This window comes from Pezoporus wallicus, unplaced genomic scaffold, assembly GCF_028554395.1.
Source record: "Pezoporus wallicus isolate ANWC-B61680 ecotype Strahan unplaced genomic scaffold, APGP_CSIRO_Pwel_v1 scaffold_7736, whole genome shotgun sequence".
Lineage (NCBI taxonomy): Eukaryota > Metazoa > Chordata > Aves > Psittaciformes > Psittacidae > Pezoporus > Pezoporus wallicus.
Window position 1 is genome coordinate 2,306,624 of NW_026636574.1, and position 11,786 is coordinate 2,318,409.

Genomic DNA, 11,786 nt, shown 5'->3' on the forward strand with positions numbered 1-11,786 from the left:
AGAGCTGGGGGTGACAGGACCAGGGCTGGGGTGGTGCCCAGCACATTTCAGAGCCCTCTAAGTATCTGATTCCCCTTTAACAAAGGGGTAAATCAGGGCAATGCCTGCTGATGGAGCAAAGCCCACCCTGGGGCTCTCCTCTGTGAGCCCCATGGCTGCTCCACACTGAAGCAATCACTTTCCAGCTGCCTTTGCCTTCTGAAGCTGAGCTCACTGTGGCATCACAGCCATTACATCCCATCCGCAGACAGGAGGTGACAGCTCCCTGGCCCTCACAGGAGGGACCGTCTGGCATCTCCTGGGAAGCCACTTGAGATGCAGAGCCCATCCCTGCTCTTGCTGGGGTCGTTTTTCCCCTCTCTGCTTGGCTGGTCCACACAGACACTCATCACCCGCTGCAATCAGTGCCCGGCTGCTCCATCCTGGTGGGACCAGGGTGGGGATAGAGCCGCCTGCTGCAGCCCCGGGGCCCCCCATCACTTGGGTGACACTGGGAATAGGGGGGTGCAGGTCTGGCCGTGCTGAGGAGGGGGAAAGGATGGAGGCAGCCAGAGAGCAGGGGAAGGTGGAGGAGGGCGCACAGGCAGTCCATTTGCGATGTGCATTGATTCCTAATGTGCCCTGCCTGGCTCTTCAGGGAAGCATTAGGAGATGATGCTTAGAGAAGCTATCCACGGCCCACTGCAGTAAAACCTCAATTACCTCACCACCACGGCACGGAAACGGGGCTGGATGCATCCCAGCCCCCCCCCCCCCCCCCAACCTCCATCCACACATCACCCATCCCAGGGATGGACACAGGGGCTCTTCCTGTGGGTCCTGGTTACCCAAAGGGTCCCTGCCCTCTCTGCAATGATGAAGTGGCCACCCAAAGCCTCCCTACCCTGCTCTGCCTGCCTCCTCCTTGCCTGGGTGCGAAGGTGATTGTAGGAAGCAGCATCTCATGGTCCCTACCCAGCAGCGATGGAAAAAGAGAGCAAAAAGGCAGCTCCGGGGTGGCAGCGAGCCCCCAGCCCCACAGGGAAGTGCCTCGCACGGGCAGGGATGGCTTTGGATCTTCAGCAGGGAGACAAGGGAAAGCCGAAAGCACCGAGGGAGTGACAGGCAGGAAAAGTTACCCCAAACTCCTACACTCTGCACTGCTGCCATTTGCACTATGGGGAAGCCCCAGTAGAGGAGCTTTCTCATCAGCTGAACACCAGGTCCCTTCCCTGGAATCTTCAAGCTCGAGCATCTCTTTCTCTGATCATAAATTAGCGATGCTCGCACTCGCTCCCTCTCAAAGCTGTTTCTCTCTTCCCCCTCTCCAGGTTTTCCACATCCCACAGAAATGGAAGATCCAGGCTGGCTGTTTTAAAGGATGGCGATCAATCAGCAGCACCGAGCCCGGCTCTTCTCCTCCTCCTCCTCCTGCTTGGGGCCCACCACACACCACCATGGCGGCTGCTGCTGCACCAAGCTCTTCCTCAAGGATCCATCCCCCCTTAAACCAGTGCCAGGTTGGACACAGGGGCTTGGAGCAAGCTGCTCGAGTAGAAGGTGTCCTTGTCCGTGGCAGGGGTTGGAGCTGGAGGAGCTTTAAGCTCCCTTCCAACCATTCCATGCAGGCCTGAGCTGGGGAATGAATCCTTGCTGGGGGGGACCCACATTCCCAGCAGGACACTGGTCCTTGTCCAAGCAGCCCTGGAAAAGCCTGGCTTACATCATGGAAGAGCCAAACTTGGTGGCATTTTCCTGCATCCCATCATCTCCCCCTGCTCAGAGAGTTTGGCCCATTCAGAGGATAGGAGGCGGGGCAGGAACAGGGTCACCTTGGAAATGATGCTGGAACCACTTTTCCCTCTGCAGCAACAGGCCAGGACTGCTCAGGGGAGAGCAGCATCGGGGGGAGAACCCCTCTATTTTGGGGATACCCCGAGCAGCTTTGAACAGGGACATCGCTTACACACCATGGGCTTGAGCATCCTCCAGCCCAGCCCCATCTCCTTGGGAAAGATGCTTCCATTAGAGCCCCTGCATCCCTGGCTCCATCCCCCCCTGGTTTCCTGCAGCCCCCACTGAGCTCTGTGCTCCGACAGGAACCTTTCCCATGCATCAGGGCTCCTGTTGACAAGCCCTAACACAGCGCTGCTATGAATAGCTGCATCCCGGTCGCATCTCCCACCCCGGAGCAGCTCGTGGGGAGGAATCCCGTTTGCTCCGGAGCATGGAGGAGGAAAGCCGGGAAAGCCCTGGGGTGCTGCCTGCGGAGCCCCAGGGCGTGCTGCAGGGAGGGGGGCTGCTTTTCCATAGGGTATTTTTAAGCTTCACCCTTCACAGCTTGGGGAGGGGGGGAAGGAAACGTCTTCTCCTTTCTCTTCCTTCTGCTGTTTTTCCTCCCAGTGGAAAATGGGGAGAGGAGAAGCCCAAGCAGGTCCCTGTCCCCCCACCTGGCCTATTTCCATTGCTGAGCTGCCCTGGAGGGGCCCAGGCCGCTGTCTGCACCCCAGTGATCATTCATGAGCAGCACTTTCATCTCCGGAGCCCTTGCAACTCCCATCTAAATGAATCCCAGCACTGGGATCCTTCAGGGTAAAAGAAGGGCAGCTCTAAACTGTGACTGACTCCATTGGTGTTAGGGATGTAGAGCCCTCAGGCGCTGATTGTGGTTACTCCAGATGTGCTTATACAGGCAGCAAAGCGAGTTTCTGGTCCCGGGTTGGGGACAGGGACACATTGGACCTGGGAGCTCCAGCCCCGAGCCGTCTCCCACCCAGCACAACTCGGAGCCAGCAGCAGGGAAGTGCTATAAATAAAGCTGTTACCAGCCATGCCTCATTCACTCAGGGAGCCAGGCCATGGAGCTCCCTCCCCAGCAGCTTTAAGGGTGATTTCTAGCCCGGAGGAGGCCAGGAGCTCCTCAGCATCCACAACTCAGGGGTCTCTTTCCATCCTGCACTGCTTGCACGCTTGGCCAATAGACCCACTGGTTACCTGCCCTGGTTACAGCTGGGCGACAGGGCTGATGGATGTGGCCACTGTGGCCTCTTCCCAGCTTGCCTGGGTCCCAGAAGGACCAAGAGCCTCCATCCTCCTCCTCCTGCTGCTCCAGTTCCTGTTTGAGGTCCTTAACCCCAGCCACCACCACTCTGCTCCTGGCCTGGTCCCCCCAGCCCTAAGGAAGCTGCCAAAGGACAGATGGGGATGGTTCTGTGGCCAGGGATGCGGTCCTGCACGACACAGGCTGCTCCTGGTCTCGCTGGTGGGAGAACAAGGAGGAAATCTGGGTGAGGAGGTGGGAGCAGGGAGAGGGATGAGCACAGCGATGCTCATTTCCCATGGGGATTAAGGACCCGCAGGAGGAAGCTCAAGCAGAAGGGGACGGAGGCAGTTCTCAGGCAGGCAGAGGTCCTGCAAGGCTGCCACCCATTGTCCCACCTCCTAAATCAACCCAAGGGGAGGAACGTGCTCCTTTCAAGCTCCCCATGAGGCAGAGGAGGACAAAGGCTGCTGCTCCCTGGTGCTCGAAGGCTTTCCCAGCCCTTAGTGCTGCATGGCTGGGGCTGGGAGGAGAACGTGGATGGGGAGAGCAGGAGGGAGGATGGGGGGGGGAGCCCATATGGAGCCGCTTCTCCCAGGGAGCAGCAAGATGCTGAGCTGGCGCGGGAGCAGGAGCTCAGCGAGGCAGACGGGTGCTGCTCGAGCCAGGCAATCAATGTGTGAGCACCCGGGGAAGGTGACCTTGAGCAGCAGAGCAGAGCGAGGAGAGCGGCAGCGATGGCACACGGGGGTGCCAGGGATGGAGGGGAATGAGAGGGATGGGAGCCCTGCACGGAGCCTGCTGCGTGCTGTGGGTCCGGCGGAGAGGGCAGGGGGGAGATGTCGGTGCTTGGGGTTACTCTGCTGCTCCCTGTCCATCCCTACAGCAGGAGCCTGTCTTGCACATCCCCTCCAGCCAGGGTTGCTCTTTATGCCCCAGATCAGCCATGGGGCTGCCATTCCCATCTGAGACCCACAGCTCCTGCAGTTACTCAGCAAACGCTCCCGAGATCAGAGCAAGGCTTTGCCTTTGCACAGCTCCAGCTCCTGGCTTCTAACATGGCTCCAGCACTAATCCTGCCCCCTGGTGCTCTGCTCCATCCCCTGCTCCTGCCTGGCCCCGTGTGCCACCACGGGTCTGCTGGCCCCGATGCTGGGATGTTTGTGAGCAGGGATGTGCAGCCCCATACGTGCATCCATGCATGGGGCAGGCTGTGCAACCCCATGGAGCCCCCACCACGGGAATGGCTCCAGGTGCTGGCAGGTCCCCAAAGGCAGGGGGTGACCCTGCCCCTGCGGAACCTTGGTGCTGGGCAAGCACCAAAGGATGGAGAGGAGCCGGGGCTCCCAGATACCCCCAGCCAAAGGGACACAGGGCAGCAAGGTCTCGGACGTGCCACCAAGCCAGGCTGCACTGGGGCAGGGCTTTCCCTCTGGCTATAATGCCCAGAGCCACCGCATCCTCCCTGCTCCAGGGCAGGATCCATTCAGCCACTCTGAGGTGCTTGGGGCCAGTCCAGCCCCACAGAGAGGACAGGGCCTTTCAGCAGGGTGGGAAAGGGCCACGAGGATAGTGGCAGAAGAGGGTTGTTGCTGTTGCCTGCATCACACTGCAAGGACAGACACAGGTTTCTTTCCCTCACCAAGGCAGCAGCAAGGACATGAGATCCAAGGTAATAATTGCACCAACAGAACGGGGGCTGAGCCCCAGTAACCCCCATTGCTCTGAGCCAAGTCTGGTCTCTGCAAAGCCAGCAGCCCCATATCCCTCAGTGCCACCCCTCCACCTACCTTGCTGCAATGGAGCAAACCCTTCTCCCCTCTGCAGCTCCCTTTAATCCTTTTCCAACACGGAGCACCTGGGCTATTCCCCAGCTGCATGGACGTGCCCCAAACCACCCCAGGAGGGAGATGGATCAAGAGCAGGGCGTGAGTTCGCAGTCCCAAGCTGAAGTCGGGCCTTCCCAAACACTCTGCCTTGCCATCTAGTGGGATGAATGCGAAGGACCAGGGTTTGGTGGTGGGAAAAGGCGGCCAATTCCATCCCGCTGGAGCCTGGCTTGCAGCAATCCTTCATCCCACCGGAGCAGATGAGCTCACCGGGGGTAAAGGATAGTGCAAAGGTGCCAGGAGGATGGATGGGGAAAGGAAGAGGGATATGGGAATAGAGAGGAGGGAGAGATAGAGCTGTTTCAGGGATGACAACAGTGGCAATAAATCCTGGTGCTTTAACCTGAAAGGGAAGGCTGGAATAGCTCCAGAGCCCCATTTACCAAGGCTTTTGGGTCAACGTAACCCACGTCTGAGCTGGGTTTTGCATGGCAAAGAGAGGCGAGGGGATGCTGGTGGTGCACACACACACAGGGATGAGCATCCAGCAGCGTTTGCAGCCCGGGGAGGAGAAGCTGGATCTTCTTGTGAGGTTTCTTCCAGCCGCCTCAGTTTGCAGCCCCAGGCCTGGAGGATGTGGGCTGAGCTGGGTGGCTGCAGTTGGGGATGCTGGATTCTCCGGGGATGTGTCATCCCTCGCTGCGTGTTTGTGACAGGGGAATAAAAATACAGAGGATGAATGCATTACATTTAAAATATCTCACCACTGGGCAGCTCTTTGCGGGTGCTGGAAGCTGGGATGGGATGAGATGAGATGTTCTAACTCCTTCCAAGGGATCCTTTCCTGCTGGATATGGCTCGCAGGCTCCGGTGTTGCTCCAGGGTTTCTGTCCTCCTGAGGTGGACCCAAACCCAGGGATCTGAACGCAGAGGCTCACGCTGCAGATCACCCCTGGGTGCCAGCTCCCTCTGGGGACTGGGGTCCCTGCAGAGCATGTCCATGGGATGCAGGAGGTCTGGGGTGATGGAGGACTTGTGCTGCCCTGTGCTGAGGTTTCCTATAGCATCCTCTTTTGGAACACATGGGGACAGCCCAGCAGTGGCCACAGCTCACATCTGGCTGTCCAACCCTCCTCCAGAGCCACACACCCCCCTGATGGGCCTGGGGACCGCTGAGGGGACAGCACAGGTCAAACCTGATGTGGCCAAAGCATCCCCTCTGGAGCAATGCAGATCCCAATCCCTGTACAGGAAACCCTGACAGCACACACAGAGGAATCTTCCCAAGGCCCCAGGAGGAAGCGGGACGCAGGGAAGCCCCATCTTTGCAGGGCTGGATGAGAACTAGATACTGGATGCATTTTTAAAGCCTTTGCTTTATTAGAGCTGCCCATCTCCTGCTCCATGTGCACCAGAGCCGAGTCCACGGAGGCTCAGCTCACACTGGGGTTAAACACGTGTGCCTTAACCCCAACATGGGGCAGAAGGGTCTGGGGTGGGGATGGGGCCGTGGGGCTCAGGAGAAGCGGCCGGTGGGCAGGCGGGGCAGGCAGAAATAGGCATTGGGGAAGAGGCTGAGGTTGATGGGGTTGCCGTCGAGGCGGATGTCCTCCAGCGCCCTGCGGATCTGGCTGTGGTCCTGGCTGTCACAGAACGTGTCCTCGTGCATCGTCTGGATGTTGTTGTTCTGGCCAGGGAGGCAAAGGGCGAAATCAGGTTCAAAGGCATAGGAGAGGATGAGGATGAGGATGAGGATGAGGATGTGATGGGCTTTGCTAGACATGGTCCCTGGCTCATCTCACCTGGAGGTGCAGGGAGCGCAGGCTCTGGGGCAGGGGCGCTGGGATATAGTCCAGCTGGTTGTCGGATAGATGGAGATACTGCAACTGCTTCAGGTCCTGCGGGAAGAGGGGAGAGATGAAACCGTGCTCTGGCCCTCAGCGCCATCCCTGCCACCCCTTGGCATGGCCAAACCCACGGATCCATCCCTGCACGCACCCTGAAGGCTTCATGCCGGAGCCCGGCGCTGGGGATCCTGTTGAGCCGAGCATCCAAGCGGATGATGCTGGGGGGCAGCTCGGGCAGCGCCGTCAGGCGGTTCTCGGGCAGGAGGAGCTCCTGCAGGCTGGAAAGCTGATGGAAAGCATCCACATCCGCCCAGGAGATGAAGTTGCTGCTCAGGTCTATTCGCTTCAGCTTCTCTGCTGGGACAGGAGGGAGGAGATGAAGAGGGAGCCACGCGGAAGCACTCGTTCCCCCTTCCCTCACCTGGACGTACTGAGCCCGGTGAAGTCGCTGGCCCGGATTGCGCCGATGCGGTTGAAGCGGGCATAGAGGTAGGTGGTCTCTGGTGGCAGCAATGGGATGTGCTCCAGGTCGGCATCGTCACAGTAGACGGAGGTGCCAATGCACAGGCAGAGAAGGCAGCTGGGCAGGCCTGCGGGTGCAGGGGCAGCTCTTGGCATGGCACAGCACCCCCAGAGCACCCCGACATGCAGGGAGATGGGAGGATGTGCCCATGCTGTGGGGACACCAAGTCTTTAGCCCCAGCACCTCCATCAGCCAAGGGCACCTCACCAAGGGACCGACATTCCCAGCCAAGGATGCTGCTAAGGAATGATGCTGTTCAGAGCCAGATGCCTCCCATGGGAGAGGGGGAGAGGTGAGGATGCCAAATGCAGCAGTGTGGTACCCAGGGCTCACTCAGCCCCCTGGGTTTTGGTACAGAAGGAAAACACTTCTGCATCCATCCGAACACGTGTCTGGGCTGTGTGAGGGTCCCGGCAGGGTGGCAGGAGGGGTGAAGCCGTGTTTCCCCCCTCCCTAGGCTCCCCCTCCACTTCCCAGGCCCCATGAGATGCAGCATCCATTAGTGGAGGAGTTCAAAGCAGCAAGGCAACAATTTCCCTTTGCCTCCCACTTAATTTGTCCTAGTCCAGAGTGACAGAGAATGAATGAAGATATTTATCCCTCGCTACAGGATTTTAATTGTCACTAATGTAATTGCTACTCTGTCCGACTGTTGCAATGCCTCTGCTCATTAAAGTGTTGCTGCTGGAGCTCTTGTTTCTCAGAAATGGCTCACTGCAGCTTTCCTGCTAACATTCACCCCATCACCTCGCTGCCTGGGCAGAGCAAGCCATAGAATCCCAGCCTGGTTTGGGTTGAAGGGAGCTTAAAGCTCCTCCAGCTCCAACCCCTGCCACGGGCAGGGACACCTTCCACTAGAACAGCTTGCTCCAAGCCCCTGTGTCCAACACAGCTTCTCTGGGCAAATCACTGCTGCTGTCTGCTGGGGGCAAAAGGATTTGCTCCCTTTCCTCCAGAGCACCCAGGGATGTGTGGCTGCATCCCATTGGAAGCAAACCCCACCTTTGTGCTGCACCCAGGCCTCCACACTCACCCTGCGTAGGGATGGGTGCTGGGGGGCTCGGAGGCTGCGGCTTCATGGGTTCAGCTGCAGCACCCAGGGTTGGGAGAGCCACGGGGTTCTTGGGGCGAGGAGCCAGGGTGCCAACCTCGACCTGCAAACACAGCAACAGGGGCGGAAAAGCCACCAGGGCTTGTAGGGCTGTGCATGAAGCTGGTTCCGCATCCCTCGGACAAGCCCCTTCCTTGGGATGCACCCAGGGAAGACCTGCCCCGGGTCCCCCTCACCTTTGGAGCAAAGTCACCGTAGTCGTAGAGCTCCTCATAGTTGCTCAGGTCGATGATGTCGCCGTAGTTGTCCAATGTCAGGTCATAGTTGTCCGGGTCGTAGAGCTCAAGATCATCATTCGGCTTCTCTGCCTTCCTCCTCTCCTCCCTGGCTGGCACAGCCCAAGCTGCCCCCAGCCACAGGCTGGCGATGCACAGCAAGGCCAGCATCCGCATCCTGCATCCAGCCACAGCAGTGGTGGGACCGCGGTCCTGGGGGGCTCCAGCAGCACCCCTCAGGATGGGGCCGGGTGCTCTGAAACGGGAGCAAAGAGGGATGGGGAGGAAGAACCGGCACCGCACAGGGGCTGCAGTGGGGGACAAACGGCCTCTGCCCCGGGAACGTCACCAGCCCTTTTCTTTTCAGCCTATTTCACGCCTGGCTGGGCAGCTGGGAAGGAGAGGCCCCGCGCTTCCCGGCTTTCCCAGCCTCCAGCAGCTGGGGAAGGGGTCCAGGGGTGATGCAGGGATCGGGGTCCTGCTCTGGACCCTCAATGGGTGAGGCTGGGCAATGGGGAAGCAGAAGCGATGCCAGGAACCCTGGCTCTCTGCTGTGCTCCTTCCCCATGGGCAATGGGGACAGAGGCCCCAGATCCAGCTTCATCCCTACCACAACGAGCCCAGGTGCCACCAAGGCAGCACTTTTCCACTCACTGGGGTAGGATGGGGATGACCCCATCTCTCCCTCTGTAGGGTCAGTGGGGCCGATGGATACCCCCCATGTGTGATACCCATGGTGAGGAACCGGCTGCCCAAAGAAGTGGTAAATGCCCCGTCCCTGGCAGTGTCCAAGGCCAGGTTGGACAGAGCCTTGGGTGACATGGCCTAGTGTGAGGCATCCCTGCCCATGGCAGGGGACTGGAACAGGCTGGTCCTTTCCAGCCCAAACATTCCATGGTAAGGCTCAACCCGAGGGGGGCTTCATCCCCTGGAGGTTATGAGGAGGGGATGTCATTGCCAGGGATGTGTCCTGTGGGGCTGGGCTGTGGGGCAGGGGGTGCACGGCAGCCCCACGGGCTGCTCGCGGTGCTGGGCAGCCTGGTGCACACACACAGAGCCACCCACCGCTGTGAAAATGTTCTTCTCTCCCGCAGGCACATTGAAGCCCACGCGCTCACCCACCCATAGAGACGCAGCACCCATCTGCTGGTGCTCGCTGGGCAGACGGGGACACCCCACAGCCCCCCACCAGCGTGGGTTTTGGCCATGGACCCGCAGTCCCCTTCGCCCCCAGCATCCCTGCCTTGCTCGGCGTGGGGCAGAGCATGGGGCCACCACTAATCTTCATTAAGGCCCTCATTAGGCGGCTGGGCAGGCGCAGTGATGGAGGAGATGTGGCAGTTACAGCTGAGCTCTGCCTGCTCCTTGGAGGGGTGCAGGTCCAGGGTCCACTGCCAAGTCCCCCTTCACTGGGGGCTTCGGTCCAGCATGGCTGGAGGGGACATGGGATGGGGGGAGATTGGGGAGCTCCTGCCCAGCAACCCAGCATAGGGTTAGCTGCTGCACAGGGGGCCCTGGGGCAGTGGTTTTACTGCCCTACAGAAGGAACTGGTGCCCGTCCTTGCCCCCACTTCTTGTCCCCAGAGGCAGCAGTGAATGCCTGCACCCATGGCATCATCAGTGCAAGCCCTGCTCTGGCACCCACAAGTGGGTTGGGGGTCAGCAGTGATTTAGGGGGGGGAGTGTGATTCGAGCAGTCACTCATCCCGCTCCAAACTGCCTCTCGCTATATCCAGCCCACATCCCCCTTTCCAGCATTGGGAAGATCAGCACCCACCTTTGGTGCCCATCCCAGCAGCCCCACTCAGCCCCCCAGCCTTCCCCAAGACACACACGGCGAGGGTAGAGCTTCCCAGGTCCCCCTCCCATAGTGGCACAGCGATTGTGCAGAGGGAAGGATTGAACCCCCCTTTGCAGCGCTCAGCCCCCCAGGACTGCCTTCCCGGGGTGGGGGGGACACAGGCAGGCAGTGAATGCACCCCCGGGAGGGCACAACTCACACCCTGAGTCCCAAACAGGGAGGTTTTCTCCTCCAGCACGAGCACAGAAGGGCTGCTCGCTGCCTGCTCTGCGCATCCCCGCATCCCCGCATCCCCTCCTGCTCCCGTGAGCAGCCCCACGCTGCAGCCCCTGCGTTCGCACCCAGCCCACGGCCACCCTCCCTCTCGGCTCGTGATTCATGTTCAGCAGCGAGAGGAGAGCTCTGAAGCTGCGGCGATGGGCAGGAGGGGAAGGCGCTGCCTACATCCATTCTGCTCGTGTGAAAGCGAGCCCTGGGCACGGATGCTGCGGGTAGGAGAGGGGCCCCCTGCCCCTCTGCGCGCCCTGGAGCTCCTCCGTGCTGCTCCCGCAGGGCACACTCACCTTGGGGGTAGTGGTCCAGCTTCTCCGGGCGCATGAAGGCGATGGGGGGAATGGATCAGCCCAAGCTCATTTACCCCACACGGACACCAGCTGCCTCGCAGGGACAACGATGCCCCTTCAGCTGCAGGCACAGCCCACGGAGCTGCAGCTGAGGTCAGCCAGGCTCGTTTTCATTAGCAGAGGTGCTCATTAAGACAGGCCCAAGCTCCACAAGGTGTCCGCAAGCAGCGCCCCGCAGCCGCGCTGCTGCTTGTGAGTCCAAGCCAGCATCGCTTCAGGAAAGGGCACACCACAAACACCCCCGGAGCCCTCCCACCGCAGGGACTCCCAGGGTTCTCCCAAGCTCCCACTGCTGGGAAGGTTGTGCCCAACAGAGGAAAGATGGTCCTGAGGGAAGCGGCGGCTCCCGCAGCGAGGAGGATGAGGATGGATCGGAGGGAGGCAGGCCCAAACGCGGTGCTGGGTCCCTTGTGAATCATTTTATTTCCACTGCTGCGGAGAGTAGGAGTGAAAATACCATTAAGTTGAAATCAGTCGAGAACTACATATGTCTCTAGCTATATCTGTACAGTCTACCAGTATATATACACATTATATATATACATAGGGTCTCCGGGTTTAAGGTTGAAACCTGTCGAACCCAACAAAGCCCACGGGAGGAAGATTCGGAAGAGGATTTGCTCATGGGAAAATAAGGCTGAATTAGCACAGGGGGTGAATAAACCTTCCATGGTTCAGGGCTCAGAGCCAGCGCGTCCCCAGGCTGCAGGGAGCATCCCCATCCCAACCCCAAGGAGCAGGACACGGTGCCCGTCCGTGCCTGTCTTGGGGAAGGCTGGCTGAACGCAGTGCAGGTACCAAGCTGGTGTCTTTGGTTT

The 11,786-nt window shown here is 59.8% G+C and overlaps 1 protein-coding gene across 1 annotated transcript; it reads right to left on the reverse strand.

Moving 5' to 3' along the window:
• Positions 1-6,356: 6,356 nt before the first annotated feature.
• Positions 6,357-8,738, reverse strand: OPTC (opticin). Its single transcript, XM_057400590.1, has 6 exons — positions 8,506-8,738; positions 8,252-8,372; positions 7,127-7,285; positions 6,847-7,049; positions 6,651-6,746; positions 6,357-6,535 (listed from the first exon to the last, which is right to left on the reverse strand). The coding sequence occupies exons 1-6, from the start codon at positions 8,719-8,721 to the stop codon at positions 6,365-6,367; spliced, it is 966 nt and encodes a 321-aa protein (XP_057256573.1). The 5' UTR covers positions 8,722-8,738; the 3' UTR covers positions 6,357-6,364.
• Between the last annotated feature and the right edge of the window lie 3,048 nt (positions 8,739-11,786).

Excerpts from the sequence above, each read along its gene's own strand:
- OPTC (XM_057400590.1), bottom strand. The coding sequence starts at position 8,721 with ATGCGGATGCTGGCCTTGCTGTGCATCGCCAGCCTGTGGCTGGGGGCA. Across the intron at positions 7,286-8,251 it reads AGCACCCATCCCTACGCAGG|GCCTGCCCAGCTGCCTTCTC; the intron begins GTGAGTGTGGAG and ends CTGCACCCGCAG. Across the intron at positions 7,050-7,126 it reads CAGCGACTTCACCGGGCTCA|AGAAGCTGAAGCGAATAGAC; the intron begins GTACGTCCAGGT and ends CTGTCCCAGCAG.